The 24,415-nt window shown below is 50.6% G+C and overlaps 1 protein-coding gene and 1 pseudogene across 3 annotated transcripts in view; both read right to left on the reverse strand.

Annotated features, from left to right (window-relative positions):
* Positions 1-1,699: 1,699 nt before the first annotated feature.
* Positions 1,700-24,415, reverse strand: part of UBAC2 (UBA domain containing 2) — a 273,943-nt gene continuing 251,227 nt past the window's right edge. For all 3 annotated transcript variants that reach the window (XM_062193990.1, XM_062193989.1, XM_062193988.1), the window contains 2 exons: positions 14,337-14,459; positions 1,700-1,955 (listed from right to left, as the gene is read on the reverse strand). In XM_062193990.1, the coding sequence (XP_062049974.1) occupies positions 1,848-1,955; positions 14,337-14,459 (231 nt within the window). In that variant the 3' untranslated portion in view covers positions 1,700-1,847. The remainder of the gene's footprint in view (positions 1,956-14,336; positions 14,460-24,415) is intronic.
* LOC133762536 (prefoldin subunit 4-like) lies at positions 6,948-8,295 on the reverse strand (annotated as a pseudogene).

A 24,415-nucleotide genomic window follows, 5' to 3' on the forward strand; every position in this document is an offset into this window, starting at 1 on the left:
TTGAGAAGCAAGTCTAAATTTGGAATGGGGCCGGGGGCCGTCACAGACTTGTTTTCCCCTGTTCCTTTCTCATTGCACAGTCTGGAATCTACTTGCTTGGAACTTAAGTCCCATCTGTTCGTGCAGGCACAGCCAAGAGCTTCAGCGATTTTAATGGAAGGGAACGGAGGCGGCCGGCTCACTGCCGCCCCACTCCGGATGCCTCTCCAGCACAAGGTCTTCCTTTGGGGTGCACAGCCCAGACTTCCTGGTGTCTTAAACAACAGGGGCGGCTGTTCTTGAGGATTCAAAACCCACATTGCAGGAAGCAAGGGTGGGCCAGCGATGAGGACCCCCCGTCAGGCACGGAGCACGTGCCCCTGGCGACCGAGTGGGGGAACAGCCTGGTGAGCGCAAGACGAAGGGCAGAGGGGATGGTGTCTTCTCACACACGGTTGTTCTATGCCTGTGGCCCTTGGCATGGGAAGCACCCGGGGTGGACTTGCACCTGCCTCCACCGTGGTCCACGCACCCCTCCTCAGAGTGCACACACCTTGGTCAGGGAATGAGGTTAGGATGCTGGAGACTGGGCCAGCGGGGTTCCCAGAAAACCCTTCAATCCCCAGCCGGCAACCCCCTGGCCCTGCTGGCCCAAGGGAGAGCCCCGCCCCGCCCCGCCCAGGCCCCAGGCTCTAGCTTCAGGGGCCCCGCCGGCCTGGCAGACCCCGTGCAGGGCTGCCTCCAGGAGCAGCGGCACTTCCCTCAAAAAGCACCCGGCTTCTGAAGACAGACGAGCGGTGGGAATTCTCTGGGGGTGGGAACCCTGCAGCTGAGGAAGGACATCTTATTGAGCTGTGTCTAATGCGCACTGCAAGACAGAACACGTTAACCTCTTGTGGCAAGTACCACACATCCGAACCCGCATCAGCCTGATGGGCCCTGTTCCTTGTGCCGAACCGGACAGCTGCTTGGGCTGCGGCCATCACAGCGGGTGGCCCCCTTTCCAGCCTTCCTTGCCCCGTGAAGCTGGCCTCACCCCTGCCGGCCCCCTGCACTGCCTCCGGGCCTGGGGTCCAGGGCCACCCTGCTGCCAGTGGAGCTGGCCGCGAGTGGAAAGGGCCGGGGGGCCGGCTCGGCAGCAGGCACAGGGTCGGGCGAGGCCCCTCCTCTCTGTTCCTGCTGGGCAGCGCGGAGCTCTGGGCCAGCAGCCTGCTCAGCTCTTTCCCTCTGTCCCATTCCAACCCCAGCTTGAGTGACCAACTCTGGATAATCTGAGCAAAAGCGGCCCCTGGTAAGTGTCACAGAGAGTTCCAGATCGTCCAGTGGTGCTGCTGGGTCACTACCAGTATTCTTTAGTCGGGGCGGGAAGGACTCGGAGTGAGCCTCCCGTCTGGACAGGCTGCAGGGAAGTGGAGTGGGCCTTAGCTCCTCGCTCCTCCCTCATCCCCTGGGAAGTGTGGATAAATGACAAGCCCCGGGGCTTTGAGAACAAGTCTGAGAGAGACAAACAGCAATTAAAGCGGGTCATGAAGAACTGTGTGATAGATCCTCTCTGAACACAGCCACCTGCCCCACAGGTGGGCGAGCTTACGGTGGCGGCCCCACCGCGGCACACTCCGGCTGCCTGCACAGACCAGCTGCTTTGATGCACTTTTAAACACTCAGGGAGTGAGTGGTGATTCTTCAAACTAAGCCCATTAAAGAAAAAAAACTAGACAAATAAAGATAGAAAATACATGCTAATTTAATGGCAAACTTATTTTGATACTAAAACAGTAACAATCTCGCAGTTAAGGACGGTGCAGTGGGGCCACCTTCTCCCCATGAGAGCGTGGTGGGGACCACGCCACTGTCACTGGGCAGGGCGGTCAGTGCTGCAGCAGGAAGTTGGTGGCCACGTTGAGGTCGTTATTTGAAGCTCTCAGGGCTTCCAGGGCATCGCCTCTGGAAAATCCCATCTCCATGAGCCTCGCCACCTGGAAACAGACACAGAGCAGAGCCTGAGGACACGCCGGCAGCGTAGCTGACTCCCCCGGGCCTCATGGAGCTTCCTGGGAGGGCAAAACCCAACTAGTTGTCATTTCAGTGTGAAATCTGCTGTCTACAAACTGTAATGGGTAGAAACTCGCCAGCGCTTGCCATATGCAGCCAATACGAATGCCTCATCCCACGTCGTCCTCGTTTTAGGATGATGCATTCCTTTCATCTACGTGAAAGGCAGGGGTAGACAGAGAACAAACATCTTCCATTCTCTGGTTCTCTCCCCGAATGCCGGCCACAGCCAGGCCTGGGACGTGTTGAAACCAGGAGCCCAGGACCCAGCCTCTGGCGAGGCCCAGGTGAGCACACAGGACTCGTGTCCCAGGCGTCAGCAGGCTTCCGGGCTCTGGGTTCTGGCCGGGAGAGGCCGGCCCAGCACGCTGTCACTGTGACTTTGTCCCGTCAGGCTGGGGTGACCGACAGGGCTTGGCCACCAGGACTGTGGTGGAGCCTGGCCATGCACGGGCTGTACGCGACAGGTATGCATCCCGAGGACGCCCTGGCAAAGCCGGGAAGACGCGGGAGGGGACCTCCGGGAAGTGCAGGGTGGCGCCCATGTGAGGCCACGTGCCCTGCACCTCTCCCATTGCTGCCCCGACTCACTCACAGCCCTGTTTGGAAAACTTAAAAAGCGCCCCACAGAATTCCCTGAAAGCTCTTTCCTTCCACTCCCTCGGCCCATGTCAGGGCATCACAACAGAACGTGAGACGAGAGGTCAGCTTGCTTTGCAGCCCCACACCTGACCGAGCCTGTCCGCGCACTTTGTTGGGAAGCTAGCCGTGGGGGTCACTGCCCAGCAGGGTTCTGGACATCTCTCCTGCACATCTATGTATTCGTACACACCCAGGGATGTAAACGGCCCACAAATGGACCCCTGAGCCACGTTTCCGGCCTGGAGAGAACGCGGCTGCTTGGACGCCGCGGGGCGGCTGGTACCGGGGTCCCCGTGCGTGTGGTCATGTCCCAGTGCCCCCAGGAGCAGATGGCCACTCTGCTTTTCGTCAGCGGCACTCGCTGCAGGCCCAGCGTGACGCAGCCCGCCGCCGGCTGACCCCAGGCCGGGGAAGGCAGCCGGGAACAGCGCCGTCACCGTCAGCTGACGCGTTCCAGAGAAGGCGGTGGGATGTGTTTTTCCGCTATGAAGCTTTTCAAAGGGAGACCACACTGAAGGAGGGAAAAACCCCGCAGAGACGGAGAGAAATCTGCACCAGCTTCCCCTTCTCCGTTTAATTAAGAAGGCCGTCAGCCTCCTGTGGGGACTGGGCCCGTGCCTCTACGTCTCAGCCACGTTCACCCAGGGCAGCGCCGGCCCCGGCGTGCACTCTACGGCTCACCACGCAGTGGCCCTCGGCACACGCATGGCAGCACCTTCTCTCCGGAGTCCCAGCAGCCCCCAGCGCACCTTGCCCCGAGGGCTCTCTTCAAAGGCTGTGGTTTTCTTTAACTTCCCTTTAGCTCTGGGTGTCAAAAACAAATGGTTTTGGGGTTCTTACTTCCTAAATTCTGATGCTAGCAGAAAGCAATGGCCACCTCAAACAGCCGCCACCTGATTCCCAGCTGGGCTGCGCTTTCTTAGTAACAGGATCCCACGCACATCCTGACCTGTCCTCTGGCCTGTCACTCCCGGCACTTGTGACCTCCCACGTCAGCCGCCCCCGACACGAAGGCAACGTCACCCTGCAGATCCCGGAGGGGCCCACGGTGCCTCCTTCCCCACAGCCCCTGGCCAGCTCAGGCCCTCACGGGGTGCAGGGTCAGGGTCAGGGATGTCACAGTGCTCAGTAGATCCTGGGTGCGTCCTGGGCCGTGTCGTTGCGAGCACCCTTCGAAAGCTGCTGGGCTGACTGCCACCCAAGAGCCTTGTGTTGCCTCGTCAGGAAACACTCCCACCCCCTGGACTTGGAGGCTCCAAGAGCTGGCCTACAGCAACCCTTGATCCCGTCACGACTGAACACACGCCTTCTGCGAGGGATGCCCATGGACCTCTGGCCAGGCGGGCACAGCTTTCTAAGGCCAGCGTTTTAGAGTTTAGGCGGGCTTCTAAGAGACGGTGGCAAGGACACCAGAGCTGAGAAGAGACGAGAAGAGCTAGGAAGATTCAGCTTCTCCAGTCCTGAGCACAGTTTGCTACTTCTCAGCCAAGACTGGAAGTCCCTTGTGGGCCACTCTCTCTCTCCAGGGGCTGACGGAAATCTCAGGGTACACGAGTACCCTCAGGCTGCACTTGGGCTGTCTTGTGTTACAAGCACCCCATTAAATGCACCAAGAGGTGAAGTCTTCTGAGCGCCAGTTGCACCACGGTCCCTGGGCAGAGGTGTGATGGTGCTGAGATGCCTCTCCTCCTCCCAGCTCACCACTCCTCCAGGGAAACCCGGTGATGCCATTTCCTGTTAAACACCCTGCCCCAGTTCCTTAGAGCCCTTGGTGCTGGCGCATGCTGTGCCTCCTCAGCGTCAGCTTCTCTCCCGGCAGTGCTCTGTCCCAACAACCACCCTCTGATCTGACCTGAAAGGTCATTCACAAGAGACAACCATGGCGAGTCCCCCACTTTCATTTAAAAAAAACATTTGGAAGCACATGTGACAAAATTGCATTATTTGTTAGTTTTGAGTATGGGTATCTAAAAAATACCCGATTTGAAGCTGGTGCTGTGGCACAGAAGGTTACGCTGCATGTAGTGCCAGCATCCCATATGGGTGCCAGTTCATGGCCCAGCTGTTCGGCCTCCGATCCAGCTCCCCACTAATGCACCTGGGAAAGCAGCAGGAGATGGCCTAAGCGCTTGGGCCCCTGTACCCACATGGGAGTCCCGGAAGAAGCTCCTGGCTCCTGGCTTTGGCCTGGCCGTTGTGGCCATTTGTAGAGTGAACCAGCAGATGGAAAACTCTCTCTCTCCTTCTATCTATCTCTCCCTTTCAAATACATACATACATACATACATACATACATAAATATTTTTAAAAAATACCCAATTAGACCTATCAGAGCCATTGGTTGTGAACTGAAATTGATCACTTGGACTAGTGAGATGGCATTGGTACATGCCACCTTGATGGGATTGTATTGGAATCCCCTGGTACATTTCTAACTCCATCATTTGGGGCAAGTCTGATTGTGCATGTCCCAAATTGTACATCTCCTCCCTCTCTTTTTCCACTCTTAAATTTAACAGGGATCACTTTTCAGTTAAAATTTAAACACCTGAGAATAACTGTGTGTTAATTACAGAGTTCAACCACTAGTACTAGAACAACAACCGATGGCTCTGATAGGTCTAAGAATCAAAGGGATCACACAAACAAGACAAGTGTCTGCTAATACTAACTGATAGAATCCAAAAGGGGGAGAAAGATCCAACATGGGAAGTGGGATACACAGCAGACTCATAGAATGGCAGACGTCCTAAACAACACTCTGGCCTCAGAATCAGCCCTTAAGGCATTTGGATCTGGCTGAAGAGCCCATGAGAGTATTGTAGGCATGGAAAGCCAAGATACCATGGAAAAGAAGAAAAAAAAAAAGACCTAAATGAAAGATCTCTGCGAGTGAGATCCCAGTGGAAAGAACGGGGCCATCAAAGAAGGAGGTACCTTTCTCTGAAGGGAGGAGAGAACTTCCACTTTGACTATGACCCTATCGGAATAAGATCGAAGTTGGTGAACTCTAAAGGCTTCCATAGCCCTGGCAACTCATGACTAGAGCCTAGGGAGATTACTGACGCCATGAACAGGAGTGTCAAATTGTTAAGTCAGCCACAGGAGTCACTGTGTACTTACATCCCATGTGGGATCTGTCCTTAATGTGTTATCTAATGAGCAGTGATGCTATAACTAGTACTGAAACAGTATTTTTACACTTTGTGATTCTGCGTCAGTACAAACTAATGTGATCTTTACTAATTATATACTGAATCAATCTTCTGTATATAAAGATAATTGGAAATGAAAAAAAAAACTGGTGTTAAATTGGAAATGGCATAGAAAATTAATTTTTTAAAAAAAATTATGTAGGATCTCTGTCTTTAATGTGCTGTACACTCTTATTTAATGCTATAACTAGTACTCCAACAGTATTTTTTTTTCACTTTGTGTTGCTATATGGGGACAAACTGTTGAAATCGTTACTTAATATATACTAAACTGATCTTCTGTATATAAAGAGAATTGAAAATGAATCATGATGTGATTGGAAGGGGAGAGGGAGCGGGAAAGGGGAGGGTTGCGGGTGGGAGGGAAGTTTTGGGAGGGGGAAGCCATTGTAACCCATAAGCTGTACTTTGGAAATTTATATTCATTAAATAAAAGTTTAATTTAAAAAAAAATACCCAATTAGGAGAAAATGAAAAAGAAGAAAAGCAGAGGAGAAAGAAACAGAACAATGGTTTTGTCACTGGGGAATGCCCCGATCAACTCTGAAGTCTGTCTTGACTCATTTCCAACTCCAAGCCCTCGCGATTCCCAAGCACCTGCTGCCTGCCAAGCTGTTTTCAGTTCCGTTCCAGGGAGTGATGAGTCTCTAGCCACAGTGAAGTGGCTGGAACTCTGCCACAGGAGGAACCCCGCACAGGTGGGTCAGGGAATGTCCAAAAATTACACGTGATTTGGCCGGCGCCGCGGCTCACTAGGCTAATCCTCCGCCTTGCGGCGCCGGCACACCGGGTTCTAGTCCCGGTCAGGGCACCGATCCTGTCCCGGTTGCCCCTCTTCCAGGCCAGCTCTCTGCTGTGGCCCGGGAGTGCAGTGGAGGATGGCCCAAGTCCTTGGGCCCTGCACCCCATGGGAGACCAGGAGAAGCACCTGGCTCCTGCCATCGGAACAGCGCGGTGCGCCGGCCGCAGCGGGCTACCGCGGCGGCCATTGGAGGGTGAACCAACGGCAAAAGGAAGACCTTTCTCTCTGTCTCTCTCTCACTGTCCACTCTGCCTGTCAAAAAAAAAAAAAAATTACACGTGATTTAATTCGTTAAAAATGTTTATCTGTGGCGGCGGAGAGAAGGAGAGAGAGATCTGCAGTCTACTGTTTCACTCCTCACATGCCTGCACGAGCTAGGGCTGGGCTGGACCAAAGCCAGGAGCCAAGAACTCAATGTAGGTCTCTCCCACGGGGAGCGGGGACTCAAGTACTTGAACTATCTCCACTCGCTGTCTCCCAGAGCGCACATTAGCAGGAAGCTGGAACCGGAGTGGAGGCTGAATGGGATGAGGGTATCCTAGGAGGCATCTTAATGGCTATGCCAAATACGCATCCTGAACTTTGCGAATGCTAAGATGTCTGCCCCAGGAGGAGCTGAGCCTCATTTCTCCCATGACCTATGGGAGAGCGTGTTTCCACGCCATGCCCGAGGGAGCTCACACCTGCCTCTATGTCTAACAGCAAAACCTCCCCTTTCGGACACTCACTCCCTGGGTGAAGTAAGAGGTGCCTGCTGTCCCCTGCTCTGGGAATCTTTCCCTCTTTGCAAGTGGTTCCTTGTGGTCTCCTTACTGGCTGCAAATAAATATTCCTCTTGTAACAACAGCTTCTGGTGAGGTCTCTGATTTCCTCTAACTCACCTTGGGTAGGTAACAGATATGTTTAAGTGGTGGACATTTGCGCACATTTGATTACTGAAAAGTATACTGGATCACCCATGGTTTTGGCACACTCCTTTTTCAACATTTTTTAAACAATATTAAAGCTTATTAAACAAATTTAAAAAGTTTTATAAAATGTTTGACTTTCATCAGTGTCAAGGTTTATGTTGCTCCCAAATTTTGAATATAACTGAACTTTCCAATTCGCTAACACCTGCTGAATTGATTCCTCCCTGGATTCTAAGGCGTCAATTTCTTCTTGCAAATTTTTCTTTGTGTCTTCGAACATTTCCTTGTTCTTCTTGTGACTGGCTGATAAAAACGTCAGCCATCTGATAAGGAATCATTAAGCAGTCGTCCTCTGCAAGCATGGTGAGCATGGCGTCGTCACAAGCATCTTCTAAATTTTGGAGTCGCCTCTTTTTCACTTCTGTTTCTTCCTTTGGTTCCGTGAGTCTACTCTTATTCCTTGCAAACTTGTTTATCTTTTGTTGATCTTCGAAAGTCACGGTGACATCTCCTGCAGCCGCCATCGTGGAACTGGACTGCGAGGCGGGGAGGGCCGCTTGGTGCAGTCACCCCTGGGCCCCCTCTCACGCCCTACTGGTCCAGGACTCCCAAAGAAATACAACACCATCTCCTCATCCCCTCCTGCTGGGCTCCTGACCCACGACGCCTCACGGTTGGCACCGGAGGAGGCCATGCCAACTAAAGAGAACAAACAGTCCTTTGTTCATTCTCCTCCTTGCCGTCTTTGTCTTCCTCTTCGACCTTTCCTAAGCATCCTGGGTGGGGCCCTTTGAGCCACCCCACTTCCCTTTCAGACAGAGTCTAGCAGCCCAACAGCAAGGCTGCTTCCCACGGATACTTGTTATTCCCAGCTCCCCCAGCCGCCTTGGTGTTAATAAAGCAGCCAGGGGCTGTGGATTCAGTCACGGGTGGGATTCCTAACAGAAGACGAAGGGGGCAGACAGTGGCCTGGGGGCATCAGGGTCTCTCCTGCCACTGCTCCCCCGGCCTGGGCGCTTCATTTCATCATCACGGAAGGCTTTATCTGCTTTGGCCTTATCAAATTCAGACTTCTCTGTCTCAGATGCTGTTTTTCACCGCCCAGAAGCACTTGCAGCCCTGCAAACCTGACAGAGACCTCTGGGTTTGTCTTCCCATGTTCCTCTCTGCACAAAGAGGCATGAGCAGACACCTGGCCCTTTGGCTTCTCAGGGTTGTCTTCAGCCAACCTGACTGTCACTGGCTAGGTCTGGGTAGCTGGGGCACACAACACGGCTTGGCACTTGCACTAACTACCTCCATGACAACCACCTTCTTGGAACGTTCGCTTTTTTAAAAAATTACTTACAAATTTAATTTATTTGATAGGCTCACACATACAGAGAAAGAGAGATAGAAATGATCACGCATCCACAGGTTCACCCTCCCCAAATGCCACTAACAGCAAGGGCTGGGTGAGGCTGAGGCCAGGAGCCAGGAACTCTTCCAGGTCTCCCATGCGGATGTCGTCAGAGACGCAAGGACTTGAGCCATCACCTGCTGCCTCTCAGGGTGCACAGTGGCAAAAAGTTGGAACTGGGAACAGAGCAAGGACATGAGCCAGGCACTCTGACATGGGAAGCAGGCAACCCACCTGGCATCTTAACCACAGTGCCAGGTGCCTATGCTTTGGCATGTTTGTAAAAGGGGCCAGGATAGCAAAGAGATGATGAATTGGCAAAGCTGCTATGGGCCAATTCACAGAAAAATAGGAGTGCAATTTAATGAATTAAAAATCCAGAAAGTTAGTAAGAGCCCAAATAGCAAAAGGAAAAAAGGCAACAGAAGATGTGTAGGGCTGGATGTTAAATTACTAATGGACACAGGCTCTTTCTCAGAATATTCTGTTTCTAAAATACACGGCATAGGGACCACATTGCGGTGCAGTACCAGTATCCTACTTGAGCCCCGGTTAGAGTCCTGGCTGCTCCACTTCTGATCCAGCTCCCTGCTCACGCTCTTGGGGAAGCAACAGAGGATGACCTGGATGTCTGGGCCCTTGCACCATGTGGGAGACTCAGATGAGTTTCCTGGTTTCAGCCTGGCCCAGTGCTGACTCGTGTGGCCATTTGGGGAGTAAACCAGCAGATGGAAGATCTTTCTTCAAATAAATAAATATTTTTTTCAATTTTATTTATTTATTTGAGAGGTAGAGTTACAGACATTGAGAGGGGGAGACAGACAGAAAGGTCTTCCATCCGATAGTTCACTCCCCAATTGGCCACAATGGCTGGAGCTGCACCGATCCAAAGCCAGGCACCAGGAGCTTCTTCTGAGTTTCTCATGCAGGTGCAGGGGCCCAAGCACTTGGGCCATCCTCCACTGCTTTCCCAGGCCACAGCAGAGAGCTGGATCAGAAGAGGAGCAGCCAGGACTAGAACCGATGTCCATGTGGGATGCCAGCGGCGCAGGCAGATGATTAACCTACTGTGCCACGGTGCTGGCCCCTAAATAAATAAATCTTTAAAGAAAAATATATGGTACACATTTCTCATCCACTAGGTTTTCTTGAAGAACTCTTGTTAAAATTCTTAAAATGCTTGCTTATAGTAGAAAAAACTCAAATAAACATTTCTGTTTTACTTGGTTGGAAAATTAGGAAGTTTCTTAAGGCATTAAAATTATATGACTGTTACTTAAATAAAATAGAAATATATTTGAAAGTTAAGCATAAAAAATTAACTCAAAGGGATGGTGCTGTGATGCAATAGGTTAATCCTCTGCCTCCGGCGCCAGCATCCCATATGGGCACTGGTTCTAGTTCTGGCTGCTCCTCTTCCGATCCAGCTCTCTGCTGTGGCCTGAGAAAGCAGTAGAAGATGGCCCAAGTCTTTGGGTCCCTGCACCCACATGGGAAGACCTGGAGGAAGCTCCTGGCTCCTGGCTTTGGATCGGCACAGTTCTGGCCATTGCGGCCATTTGGGGAGTGAACCCGCGGATGGAAGACCTTTTTCTGTCTCTCCCTCTCGCTGTCTATAACTCTACCTCTCAAATAAATAAATAAAATCTTAAAAAAAAAGTTAACTCAAGCTATCTTAACATGTTATTAACAAATAATAGATAGGGATTAGCATTAACAAGCTAACCAAGAGACTGTACATTCTATACATTTCTAGCTTTTATTGTAAACATCTTGAGGGCAAGACCTGTTCTTTTATACCTTTCTTATCTTCTACAGCATCCACAATAAGAAATGCCGAGGGGCCAGTGCTGTGATGCAGTGGGTTAAAGCCGTGGCCTGCTGTGCCAGCATCCCATATGGGCGCCAGTTCTAGTCCTGGCTGTTGCTCTTCCAATCCAGCTCTCTGCTATGGCCTGGGAAAGCAGTACAAAATGGCCCAAGTCCTTGGGTCCCTGCACCCGCGTGGGAGACCCAGAAGAAGCTCCTGGTTCCTGGCTTCGGACTGGCGGCTATCTGGAGAGTGAACCAGCGGATGGAAGACCTCTCTCTCTCTCTCTCTCTCTCTCTATGGCTCTACCTCGCTATGTAACTCTGTCTTTCAAATAAATAAAATAAATCTTTTAAAAAAACAGTAAAGAAATGTCGAGAATCTGCTAATAAGCCATGCTAGAACCTGGCATCTTTAATGCCCTGATAGTCTCTAACTGCCATTCTCAGAAAAATCAAGAAACACAAAGAGCAAGATGCAGAAGATCCACGCGTAAGAATCTACAGTTAAAAACAACCTGTCACGTTCTCACAGCTTCGCACAACACAGGCGAGGGTGGGTGAAGGCTGCCGCGGACGGGCACTGATGTGTTAACCTCACTGCTGTCATGCCGGGGGGTCAAGGGAAAATGACTCATTTAGAAAAATCCCCTCCAGACTTCAATTACACACTCTCCTGGTCCTTGCCCTTTGACACTCTTTTCCCAAAGTGCCCAAACTAAGAAAGCTCTCACCTCCGAGCAGCATGTGTGCCCGTTAACGGCTGTTTGAGGAACGTGACTCACTGTCGTGTGACGTCAACAGTCACTTAATCTCTACCTGAATCAGACGCATTGCCTTATTTTTTCACACGTTACTACAAAGATCTAAATATCAAGGTCACTGGGCTTCATTTTCTTACCTGGGGGGACAACAGCTGACTAGAAATTCTGGAAAGAAGGCAGGACAGAGCGACTCTGCCCCACGTCCACCTGCCAAGCCCAAGGAGCTGCCGTGGCGGCCGTCCAGGCCTTCAATTCAGGCGCAGGGCTGGCTCCGTTCTGCAAGCACGCTGGAGGGGTTTCTCTCAAAAGCGTTTGCAACCCAGAAGGCAGCGGGGGGGGGGGGGGCCTGCTGGGGCATCTCAGTCCCAGAAAGAGTCGTTGCAGAGGCGGGGACCCTGTGTCCCTGCTGTTTGCCTACCCTGGGGACCGGCGAGGGGCAACGGCCTGGGTGGTGTGGCCAGCCGTGACATGCTGACTGCCATGTGTGTGCTGAGAGGGCACCATGGAAAGTTTCAGAATAGTACCAAGGACCCCTGCTTATTCTTCATCCAGATCCACCAACTGGTACTTTGCCACCGTTGCTCTCTGTGTGCGCTGCACACCCACACACACAGGCATGCACGACGCGGACACGGCACCCACGCGCGAGCTCACACGGATTGCTCCTGAGCCACGCGGAGCATGCTGCACCCACTGCACACTCACGCGTGTGTGTTCTAAGGGCAAGAATATTCTTCCTTAACCACAATCGGTACACACAAGGTCCCGGGAATCTAACATGCATTTCATCGACTGATCCTAACACGGCCTCTCAGCAGCACATGTCTCCCGCCACAGAATCCAGCTGGGGTCATGAGTCAGTGGGCAGCGTGCCTCCCCAGATGCTTTACTCCACGATGGCTGGTGACACGGGTACTTTTAAAAATACAGGCCATGCATTTTACAGGATGTCCCTCAAACCAGTGAGGTTAGGCAACGTGACTGTTACCCATGACCGCCCTGGCCTTTCCAGGAGCTGAGCCAAAGCCTCTTAGCTCCACTGCTGGTCATGCTGGCTCTGCTGACCTGGGTTAAGGGGCTGACCAGTTTCTCCCCTGCACTTACTATTTTCCTTTCACAACTAATCTGTAGTTAGTGGGAGATCCTTTGAAAGTGTACAAACAGCCTCATCTCCACATACTGATGATCCTTCCCTCGACTGGGTTATCTCTGATGGGTGCACGACTGTGACTTTCCAGTGCCAGCGTGCTCTCTGTATTAGGTGACTTCCAGCATTTCCCTTCTCCTGTGCATGAGTTGGTGAAATATTTGTCTGTTATCATCAGTAGGAACTTATGGGGTCTCTCCTGCCAGTGGGTTGCATTATACTACTGTTCTTATTCATTCTGATGCTCAAAGTGGACACCCCAGAGGTGGCCGGGGGACCCCCGTAGTGGGCTCCGACATCCTTAGGATAGGCCCCGTGGTGATGGAGCTCTGCCTTACAACCTGGCCCAAGACATCCCACGGTCATGGCTGTCCCTGCCCTGCCTTGCCCTAGGCCCTGGAGCTGTTTCCCTGAAGTGGCCTGTTCCTCCTTCCTGTCAGAACAAGGGCACACATACTTACCACACACACACACACACACACACACACACTCTTTTACATACGGCTGCACATTCACACGCTCTTACACATTCTGTTAGACACACACACATAACACACACTCACACGTACACACCCATGTGCACACATGCCCAGTTAATCATGAATGAATGCTGACACAGCTAATGCCAATTCCTCCTTGCCTCCCCTTGTTCTGTATTTGTATTTTCCTTCTTCCAACCTATCTCCTCACCTGTCATACGTATCATACACCAAACATAATTTCAGAGTTGTACTCACTCCACTATGAAAAGTAAACCTAGGAAGCAGAGCGTAAGGTTCGTTTTGGGGTGGAGATTGGCCGCATGGGGAAGATTCTGGTTAGCATGCCCACGTTCCACATGGCAGTGCCTAGTTTTCCTTTTGTTTATTTATTGATTTTTTAACTAGCTCTGGTTCCTGATCCCAGCTTCCAGCTAACACAGATCTGAGAGGCAGCGATGGGAGCTCAAGTCATTAGGTCACTGTCACCAAGATTGAGATCCCAGTTCTGGGCTTTAGATTCCCGTCTGTTGTGGGCATTTGGGAGAGTGAACCAGTGGACCACAGCTTTTTCCCTGCCTGTCTCCCAAACAAAAAGATGAAGACAGAAAGGTCTGTTTGCAGTCCTCCCGTCTTTAGATGAGGGTGCACCGCGTGCCCAGTCGCAGAGATGAGATCCCTGCAGTGCGACTGTTCTCTCACCGCCAGTGCAGCTGCATCGTTTGTTTCTTTTCAGTGTTGTGTTGCTCCCTGTCCCTGTTGACTCGCTTTTTGAGTAAATAAACACTAACACGGTTTAAAATGACACAAAAGTGAAAACCACACCAGAGGTAAACTCAGAAGGGGCGCTCCCTCCCCACCCTTGGAAGGGAATCAACATGTTCATTTCTCCCACATATAAAGCGCAACAATTTAAAATGAGCTACCACAGTACCTGCCCCACGCCTTCCACAAACCCCTAAGACCCACAGCTGCCAACGGCCCACAGTCACTCTGAAGGGTGACAGGGCGGCTGTTAGGAACATCTCTGCACTTACGAGCTTCACTTCTTCCAAAACCAAGCTTTGATTTGCTGCTGACCAAAACCTCTCGGAGGGCGAGCTGCGGGCGTAGGTAAGAGGGAGGTGCTGCGATTACCTGCTCCTCAGAAACCTCCAGAGGAGGGGACGCCTGCTGTTCAGACCGCCGGCCATCCGGGAAGTTTATATTCCGCCGCTGACGTAACGGGGGGAACAGCCGATTCCAATTGATCATTCCTCCCTACAAAGAGACCAACACAGCGTGATGAGACCCGGAAGTGGCAGAGCATCGAATGCCTGTGGAAGCTTTCCCTCAATGCAGCCACATCTGCAGAATAGACAATGCAATGTCACACCGAAATGCTCTGGGTAAGCAAGTCACATCTCAGCACAACACCCTTCCACCGTGGGGCAGAGCTGGCAGCCTGTGGGGCGCACAGGAGAGAAAAGATGGTAGCAGCAGTGCGCAAGTTGAGCACTTTGGCTCTAGAAGGCAGCAGGAGGCGCTGCCGACATTCCTAGTCTCAGCCCCTGTGTCCCCACCGACTCTGTCCCAACAATGGCGAGCTCAGGGGCTCAAGGCCCCTGAGGCCAATTCACTGCAGGCTCCTTCAGCAGCTCCTGAAGACGCTCTTCCTCCTCCTCCTCTTCCTCTTTTCATCAGAGTACATTCTGAGCATGCTCAGTGGTGGGAGACTGCAGACCAGGACAATCCTAGGTCCAGGCTAGTGTGCAAGGGGAATGTGACAAACAGGGCGAGAGGTTCAGAAGTTGGGATGTGTAACCACCCTCCTGAGAGGGGCTCTGGGGATAGTCACTATGAAAAAAAAGTCAGCGCAGGAAGAAAAATGCATCAATGAAGCTTTTTGAAAAAAAAAAAAAAAAAAAAAAAAAAAAAAAAAACCTATGTTTTTAGTATGTGCCAATCTTTGAATTTAAAGGTAGGGGAGGGGAAAGAGAAAGTGTCATCCACTGGTTCACTCCCCAAATGCCTACAATGACCAAAGTCAGCAGCCAGAGTCAGGAGCCAGGAACTTACCCCAGGTCTCCCACGAGGGCACCAGGAACCCAAGTAATTGAGCCATCTCCACTGCTTCCCCAGGTGGTGGGAAGCTGGAGCTGGAGCCGGAGCCAGGACTGAACCTGGGCACTTGACCATGGGATGCAGGCATCTTAACTGCTAGGCTAAATGCCTGCTCCTTGAATTCATGAACTGAACTCTTGGTCTCTGTGTCTTCTAATGCCGGCAAAGTTCCAGACTAACATAACTGGAAACTACTCCTTGGCGCTGAAGGAGAAGGTGACTCTGAGAGCCACTGTGCGCTGAAAGGCACAACCTTCATTGAAGAGGGAGAAGAAAGACCAAACCCCAAAGCCCCACTTCCTCAGGGAGAGGGCAGGAATCTTGTCCCGCCCTTGGGAGCTGCAGGCAAACTCAGGGTTCAAGCTACACCACACAGTGGGCTCAGAACCACCGTGGCGTAGCAGGAAGGCTGGCTCCAGGACGGAGATGGTGGGGGCGCCGAGAGGGACAAAGGCAGAGTCACTCTGGAACTGGGATCGCACAACAAACAGCAGTAGATCCCCTTCAGCAGAAAGATCAGACAATTCTAAAATTAGGCATCCATAAAAAACTAAGATGTAAAAGACTCAAACAGAAAAGAATAAGGTATTATGCAAAAACTCAGACTGTAAAAACTAAGGAACCCCATAAGACCCTGAACCCCCAACAGACAAGCCAAAAAAGTACCAGAGGCCTTCAAAATATTCATGGAAAATGCATATAATAATAATAATAATAAACTCTGCATGGATTTCAATTTTTTGTCACTAAAATAAACTTATCTTTTATTTCCATTTCCAAGACTTTTTGAAACGCCCTTATAAAGACACAAACAAGCTTAAGAAATTACAGAGAAATATTGATCAAAAAAGCTGATGTTGGGTTGCAGCTGTGGCATAGGTTAGTTGCTGCCTGCAGCACTAGCATCTCATATGGGCGCCGGTTAGAGTTCTGGCTGCTCCATTTCTGGTCCAGCTCCCTGCTAAAGCACTTAGGAAGACAGCAGAAGATGGCCCAAGTCCCTGGGTCTCTGTGCTCACATGGGAGATCTGGAAGAAACTACTGGCTCCTGGCTTTGGCCTAGCCAAGCTCTGGTCACTGAAGCCATTTGAGGGGGTGAACCAGTGGATGGAGGATATCTCTTTGTAACTCTGCCTATCAAGTAAATAAATAAATAAGCCTTTTTTTTTTTTTAAAGCAGTTGTTACCATGTTTATGTCAAATATGTAGCACAAAACGGGCATTAATGGGAATAAAATTGCTAAAGCAATCAGACATTAATATATACCATGACAGCTTCAAAATAGAGAAATAAGAACATCCTGACATCCACTTAATTTTCAACATTTAACTGGGTAATTGATAGACCAAGCAGACAAAGCAACCCTAGAAAACATTAAGAACAATATGTGAACATGGTCATATTTAGCCTAGAGCATACATACCCATCACACAAAATATTTATGAATAGTGACAGTGCCCTAGGTCCTATAAGAAATGTCCACAAACGGGGGCCACCACTGTGGCCTAGCAGGTTAAGCATCTGCCTGTGATGCCAGCATCTCCTATGGGTGCTGGTTCAAGTCCTGGCTGTTGCACTTCTGATCTAGCTCCCTAATGAGCTGGCAAAGCAGTGGAAAATGGCCCAACTGCTTGGGCCCCTGCATCCACCTGGGAGACCAGGAAGAAAAACAATTAGAAGATATCTTAGAAGATATCTTAGAGTGAATGAAACAAGATCATTACCCAGTAAAGTCTGTGGATCACAACCGACCAGTAACATAAGCTTTTAACACTCAACTTAAATACGGAAAAATGACGACTAAACATTTGCATTAAATACATTCAATTTAAGAAGTTTGAGACAGTCACAACAATGAGAAAGAACAGAGTAGGAAGTTCACAGTGAATGTTAATAAAGTGAAAAGCAAAGACACAAAAGAGGGACTCAATCATTGAAATCAAATGTTGGTTGTTTAAAAAATTAAATAAAATGGATAAACCTGGCAATGTTGATGGTGGAGAACACAAATAATCAATATCAGGAATAACACAAGAAAGGGGCTGGCAGTGCTGTAGTGCCTGTAGTGCTGACATCCCGTATGGGTACTGGTTTGAGTCCTGGCTACTCCTCTTCCAATCCAGCTCTCTGCTAAGGCCTGGGAAAGCAGTGGAAGATGGTTCAAGTTCTTGGGTCCATGCGCCCACATGAGAGACCTCGAAGAAGCTCCTGGCTCCTGGCTTGAGATCAGTCCAGCTCCAGCTCTTGCAGCCATGGGAGTGAACCAGCAGATGGAAGACCTCTCTCTCTCTGCCTGTCTATAACTCTGCCTTTCAAATAAATAATTTTTTTAAAAAAAGGAATAACAGAATGAATACATGATAGATTTAAAAATCATAAAATAGTTTCATAACAATAATTTTCATGAAATAATTTTCTAGAAAAATATAAATAACTCACTCAGGAGAAACAGAAATTGATATTCAGAAACATCTACTAAAGCTGAACAAATGTATATGATTTAAAAACTCCACTCTGAGAAAAGCTCCCCACCTCTCTCTTTGAGGCTCCTATGATGTTTCCAAAACCAGACAAGGCCATCACAAAAAAGAAAAATTCAAGAACAACTGTCTTTTGCTTATAGACAGAGGCAATGATCCTAAACAGAATAATAGCAAACTCGCTCTGTTTAAAAGATGGTCATCTGGTATGAGTCACTGTGTTAGGCTCTCTCTCAGGTGTCTTGGAAAACACAGTAATAGAATTCACACAGTAACAGATGAAGGAGAAAAGCCAAATGCTCATCTCAACAGACATAAAAACCACCTGACAAACTTCAGTGCCATTTACGAAGACACAAGAAGTCAAGCGGGATGAGAACAAAAACAAAGGGCTCCCCTAAGGGTGGAAAAGGAGAAACAAAACTCATTATTCACGTCCGAGGACTGCCCACCTAGGAAACCTGCGTGAACTAGTGAGCGAGGGGCCCTCTGCTGTGGTCACTCAGGAAACAGGAGTACTTACGAACAGTACTAAGTCTACAGGGTGCTGAGCACTGAAACCCAGCAAGAGATGTGCAAGGTCCCCAGGGAGAAAACGACAAACTTGAATGGCGGAACCAGAAGACCCAGACGAACGGTGCCTGGGAAGATGTGGTCCATGGTCTGTCACACACTGCCAATGCCAATCCGTGGCAGACACACAGCTGGGGTGACTCCCCACAGCTGTATTCTCTTGTCTTTACAGGCTTATTTTTTCCTTTGGGACACACGGCTGCTACCTCCTCAGCTTCCTGCCACCTGGACCGGGCTGTGGGACGGTACCCAGGCAGAAGGGGCCTACTGTAAGACCCCTGCTAAAATAACACCTGGACCGGGCTGTGGGACGGTACCCAGGCAGAAGGGGCCTACAAGGCCTGGAAATAGTCCTCAGAGGCAGAGGCCTAGCCTGCCTGGCTGGCGCTCAGGAAGTAGCGGCAGCGAGAGAAAAGGGCCGCGGGCTGCAGCTTCAGGACGCTGCCCTACCAGCCTGGGGCTGCCCACAAGTGGACTTCTCGTCTGTGATTTTGTGTTACTTTCTATCATTTGGAGTTAAACCTCTTCCTAACTGCTATACACTGAAAATTCCAAAGTGTGTGTATGTGTGGCGGGGGTGTGTGTGTAGGGAGGTGGGAATGGACCGACTGGAGCTGAGTTAAGGCTCACAAGCAGGCATGGCTACTTGGAAGAAGTGTAGTAAGGGAGGGTTCTCCACCCGTTACCAGGGCTCACTCTTCAAGTGTAGTAATTAAAGCTCTGTGCTATTAGCACACAAGCGGAAACACCCAAAGATAAGAACGTGTAGAAATCAGAAGCCAAAAAGGACACGTGGCCTCTGACGGAGGACACGTTACAGATCAGCAGGAAGAGGCCAGGCAGCTCACGCAACCGACAGGACAGGGCCAATGCTACAGATACGGGGAGCTACAATTAGACCCTTCCTCATACCACACGCAAAAGTGAACTCCACTTATAAAACATCTGAATGGAAAGCTAAACTGTTAACAATTTTATTATTAAAATTATTTTATTTATTTGAAAGGCAGAGAGAGAGAATCGATCTCACATCTACTGGCTTACCCCCATCAAATGCCTAATAACAGCCTGGGCTGGGCCAGGCAATGAAGCCAGGAGCCTGGAGTTCAAAGTGGGTCTCCCATGTGGGCGGCCGAGACCCAAGTGCCTGACCATCACCCACTGTCTCCTAGGATGCAAATTAGCAGGAAGCTGGAGTTGAGCGTGGTGCTGGGACTTGAACTCAGGCACTCTGATATGGGATCTTGCAAGTGTCCCATGTGCAGTCTTTTTTTTTTTTTTTTCTAAAGATTTATTTTATTTATTTGAAAGAGTTACAGAGAGAGGTAGTGACACAGAGAGAGGTCTTCCATCATTGGTTCACTCTTCAGATGGCCTCAACGACCGGAGCTGCGCCAATCTGAAGCCAGGAGCCTAGAGCTTCCTCTGGCTCTCTACTACTATCCCAGGCCATATCAGAGAGCTGGGTCAGAAGAGGAGCAGCTGGGACTAGAACCGGCGCCCATATGGGATTCCGGCACTTCAGGCCAGGGCTTTAACCCACTGTGCCACAGCGCCGGGCCCCCATGTGCAGTCTTAACTGCTATGCCAAGTGCCTTATTAAAATTTTATAAGAAATGAGAGAATATTTTTATGTCATTGGGATATAAGATTTCTAAAACAAAAATACAAAGCATAAAGTACAACCTAAAAGATGGCTAAGACCACTGTCTCACCAGTAACAACATTTGTATTTAAACCTCAATTGTTGCTGATTTAAAAAAAAAAAAAAACAAGTTAGAAGACAAACTATGGATTACGAGAAAACGTTTCCAACACAAACTGACAAAGAACAGCATTCAGAATACGTAAAGGACGCTTACAAATCCATGGGAAAAGTGACTGATGAGAATGCTGACTGTACGTGTGAACGCACCGCTGCCAGCAGAGGAAGCCCTGGGCCGATAACCGCATGATATGAAAGCGCAGGTTTCACTCACTGCTTAGGGAAGGCAGGCGAAGACAGCACTAACCGTCCCGGCCTCACAGCCTGGCAGACAGTCTGAGAATATCGAGGGGGATGAGGAGAAGCGGACGTGAGCTCCACAGACTGCTGAGGCGGTTACGGGCGCCAGTCCCAGTCTCTGTCCCAGCAGCGGCGTGGTGGGGTAGCTGCCAATGCGCAAGGGGCCGTTTAGGAGGGTGTCCTGTGAAGCACTGATCCCAACAGTAAGAAAACGTAAACAATGCACCTGTCCCTAAGTGGCTCCGTTACATAACGGACTATTACATGAGCAGCCACAAGGAACCAGCTGGAGCTGCAAGAGTTCAGGGTTCAGTGAGCAGAGAAAGCTGAAGAGCTGTTTTGTGTACCTACAATGCCGATCACTCAGGACAACAGCCTGCGTGTTTACGTTTCCTTAATGGCTGGGAAAGAGCGGTGACTGTCCCGCAGCGGGCATTCGGTGATGTCTGGAGATGTTTGTTTCCTGGTGGCGAGGGAAGGGGGCACAGGAAGGAAGTGCTTTTGGCTGCTGCTGAATACCCTGCGACACACAGGCCAGCCCCCAAGCGACACCTGGCCCGGGTCAGAATGTCACCAGTGTCGCGCTCAGGAAGCTCCGATGCATATTTTGGACGAGGCATGAACGTCAGCAGTTTTTACATCACTAAACTCATCCTCTAATTCCAGTTTCCTGTGACCTTGGGGAAGTACCCTCATGTGTTTTAAGGATACAAAACCAGGCCTAAGCATTAATGGAACACACCAGCCACAGGACTGTGGGAAGGGACACGGGCCTCTAGTTGCACCTGTAACATCTCATTTCTTAAAAGGGAGTGAACGATGAGGCAAAACAAAACCAAACTTCAGTGCCCCTACTCCTGTGATAGTAAAAAAGTGCTTAAAAAGCAGAAAGTGAACAGGACCTCTGGGTTCTCGGATGTTTTGACACGAATCTGCTCGCTACCCGGGGTTAAAATTGAGCCTCTACAAACAGGAAACGCTTCCTTTAGCTTGTCTTCTTCAAAAGCAATAACCGCACACTTTACAAAGGAAGAGGAAGCAGCTTGCACGTTGGACAGATGTGTCATGAGGTATTTGTTACTGGCTGGCAAGGAGGTTTCCAAATGAAATCAAGATCCTTGGGAAAATAAACCAAGGGCGAAGTCTTCAACTGGGGAGCAGAGCAAGCGTCTAACGTCTCATCCCACAGAAGTTACAGGAAGTCAAAACCCATGCTGTCCAGCAGGCTTGGAAGCCATGCCAGGAGAGCTTGGGGGCTTTTCCTGGGCACTTGCCGCTCCCTGGGGAAGTAACACAAGGCACGCGGCCCCACCCTCGCCCCCAGAAGTGCACCCCTCCTGGGGGGAGGGGCACATGCAGAGATGTTCAGTTAAACATTCCTCACAGGGGGAAGCTGTGAGGCATAGATTGGAAGAACCAGAGAATTTCAGAGCACGCCCTGACACACTGCGGCCAAGGCATGGGGCTAAAGCGCCAAAGTGTTGGGGCCTGAGTACATTGGAGAAGACAAGAACCATTCCAGCAATGGAGGCCGCAGGCATTTCTGTCACGGTATTTAGAGGCAGAGTTCCAGGCGGCGACACACGCGCTTCAAAGAGCTAAGCAGGGGGAAGGAGAACGGGGCGGACAGGAAGGAGGATGCGGCACGCCAAACGGCAGCCTCCAGGGCCAGAACACCCTCTGGCGCTTGCTGGGGGCCCCTAGGCACGGTTTTTTAAAAATATCACTGAACCTCAGTTTTCACATCTGTAAAATGGGAACAATAACTGCACCCACAGGGCTATTCTAGAAATGAAATGAGTTAAGACATATAGATAAAACATATAAATAAAACAGAGCTTAAAAACTTCTAGATCAACTACTATTGTTCTTATCTCTAACATTTGACCTTTATCTTTTAAAATGGGATTTTAAAAAAAGATTTATTTATTTATTTATTTGAAAGAGTCACAGAGAGAGAGAGAGGGAGAGACAGAGATCTTCTATCTACTTGTTGACCCCCCAAATGGCTGCAACGGCCATAGCTGTGCTGATCCAAAACCAGCAGCCGGCAGCTTCTTCCAGGTCTCCCACATGGGTGCAGGGGCCCAAGCACTTGGGCTGTCCTCTGCTCCTTTCCCAGGCACGTTAGCAGGGAGCTGGATCTGAAGTGGAGCAGCCGGGACTTGAACCGGCGCTCATATAGGATGGCGCCAGCCCCTTGACCTGAACGACACTGCTATTTCTCATGTCCCAGCAGACTTACAGGTCCCTGGAGGGCCATTACAGGGCAGGCAATGTGAACGCAATGCTTCAGAAACCCCCAACTGCCAAAGCACTCCCGCTTATTGTGAAAAGGGGGTCCACTGGGGAAAATGCATCCTCAGTCTCTTTGGGGGCTCTGAGAGCTTCTGTCATTCCATCAGTTCTGCCGCGTAAAGGATACAGGCGGGGCCCCTCCGCCCCGCTGTCTGTGGCCGCCTCAGGACCACTGTGCTGGGAAGACTCCAGGGAGACTGGGCGGTGAGCAGCAAAGAGCGAGGAGGTCGTCTACGACATCTGCGCTGCACACAGGGGAGGCAACACGCAACCCAGATGGCCTCACTCTGCCTCAGAGCAAGGCCTCCCTCTGTGACACCTCAGGGCATGTCCAGAGACAGATCTGCACAGCGACCACCAGAGCAGCTCACGCCCAGCGCACAGCCTGGCCCTTCCCAGCTGCCCGAGCGCTGAGGGGCTCAGGACACAGACGCTGGGCGGCTCTGCCCAGACCAGAAGGAAATGCCCGCATACCGAGGGAAAGCAGTGTCCTGGGCGATGCCCGCCACGGAGCTCAGGGCAGAAAAGGCCCAACTGTCGCAGCTGTAGCAGAGAAGGGGCAGTCAGCCGCCACAGGTGCCGGCTACCGCGCCCGCAACTCCTGCAGCTTCTCAGAGCGCTGCTCCAGCATCCTAGCCGGAGACAGCCCAAGTGCACCTTCTGCCAGACCAGGGGTCGTCTTCGGTGCTCGGCTTTGAGCTCCAGCAGCCCTGGGCCCTACACCGAGCACCCCTCCTTTCCGGCACCCTGGCCACACGTTCCAAGTGAGGACTGCTGTCCTCAGCTCTGGGACTGACATCCATGTCCACCACCAACAAGCCAGGCCACGCGTTCTGAATGACAACCCTACATTGTCTTCGGAACCCACTGCTGCTCTCCACCCGCTTCTCAGACCCTGCTGTACACATGACCCAGGGCAGAGCGGCCACAGAGGGATTCCCCAGCTCAGAACACATCACGTCCCTCCTCCACTTAAACCACATTCAAAGGCTCCCCTCTGCCTAACATTTCTTTAAAATGATTTATTTATTTATTTGAAAGACAGAGCTACAGAGAGGCAAAGGCAGAGAAAGAGTGAGAGCGAGAACGAGAGAGAGAGAGAGAGAGAGAGAGAGAGAGAGAGAGAGAGAGAGTGCTTCCACCTGCTGGTTCACTCCCTAAATGGTTGCAACAGCTGGAGCTGGGCTTTCGGAAGCCAGGATCTTCTTTCGGTCTCCCACATGGCTACAGGGGCCCAAGCACTTGGGCCATCTTCCACTGTTTTCCCAGGCCACAGCAGAGAGCTGGATTGGAAGTGGAGCCACTGGCACTCAAACTGGCATCCATATGTGATGCTGGCACTAGCAGATGGCAGCTTTACCCACTATGCCACAGCGCTGGCCCTGCCTTTAACATATTTTAAAAAATATTAATGCATTAATAATCAGAAGCCTATTACTTGCTAACATATTTATATAAAAGAACCACGCTTTCCAGACAGCTAACGAACGAGTGGAGCGTTTCCTATTTTTGCAGATCTCTTTGATGTCTGACTTAATAGACGACAGCTGGATCTCAGTACCTGTTTCTCCATTCAAGTCTACGTTACTTTGCCTTTTGAAGTGTATGAGCAAAATCCAGCAGATAAACAGAAAAAAGGAGGGAGGGGCCGCGCCGTGGTGCAGTGGGCTGAGCGGCTGCCTGTGACGCTGGCTTTCCACATGAGCACCAGTTCCAGTCTTTCTGATTCAGCTCCCTGCTGAGGTGCCTGGGAAAG

This window comes from Lepus europaeus, chromosome 6 (genome assembly GCF_033115175.1).
Source record: "Lepus europaeus isolate LE1 chromosome 6, mLepTim1.pri, whole genome shotgun sequence".
NCBI lineage: Eukaryota > Metazoa > Chordata > Mammalia > Lagomorpha > Leporidae > Lepus > Lepus europaeus.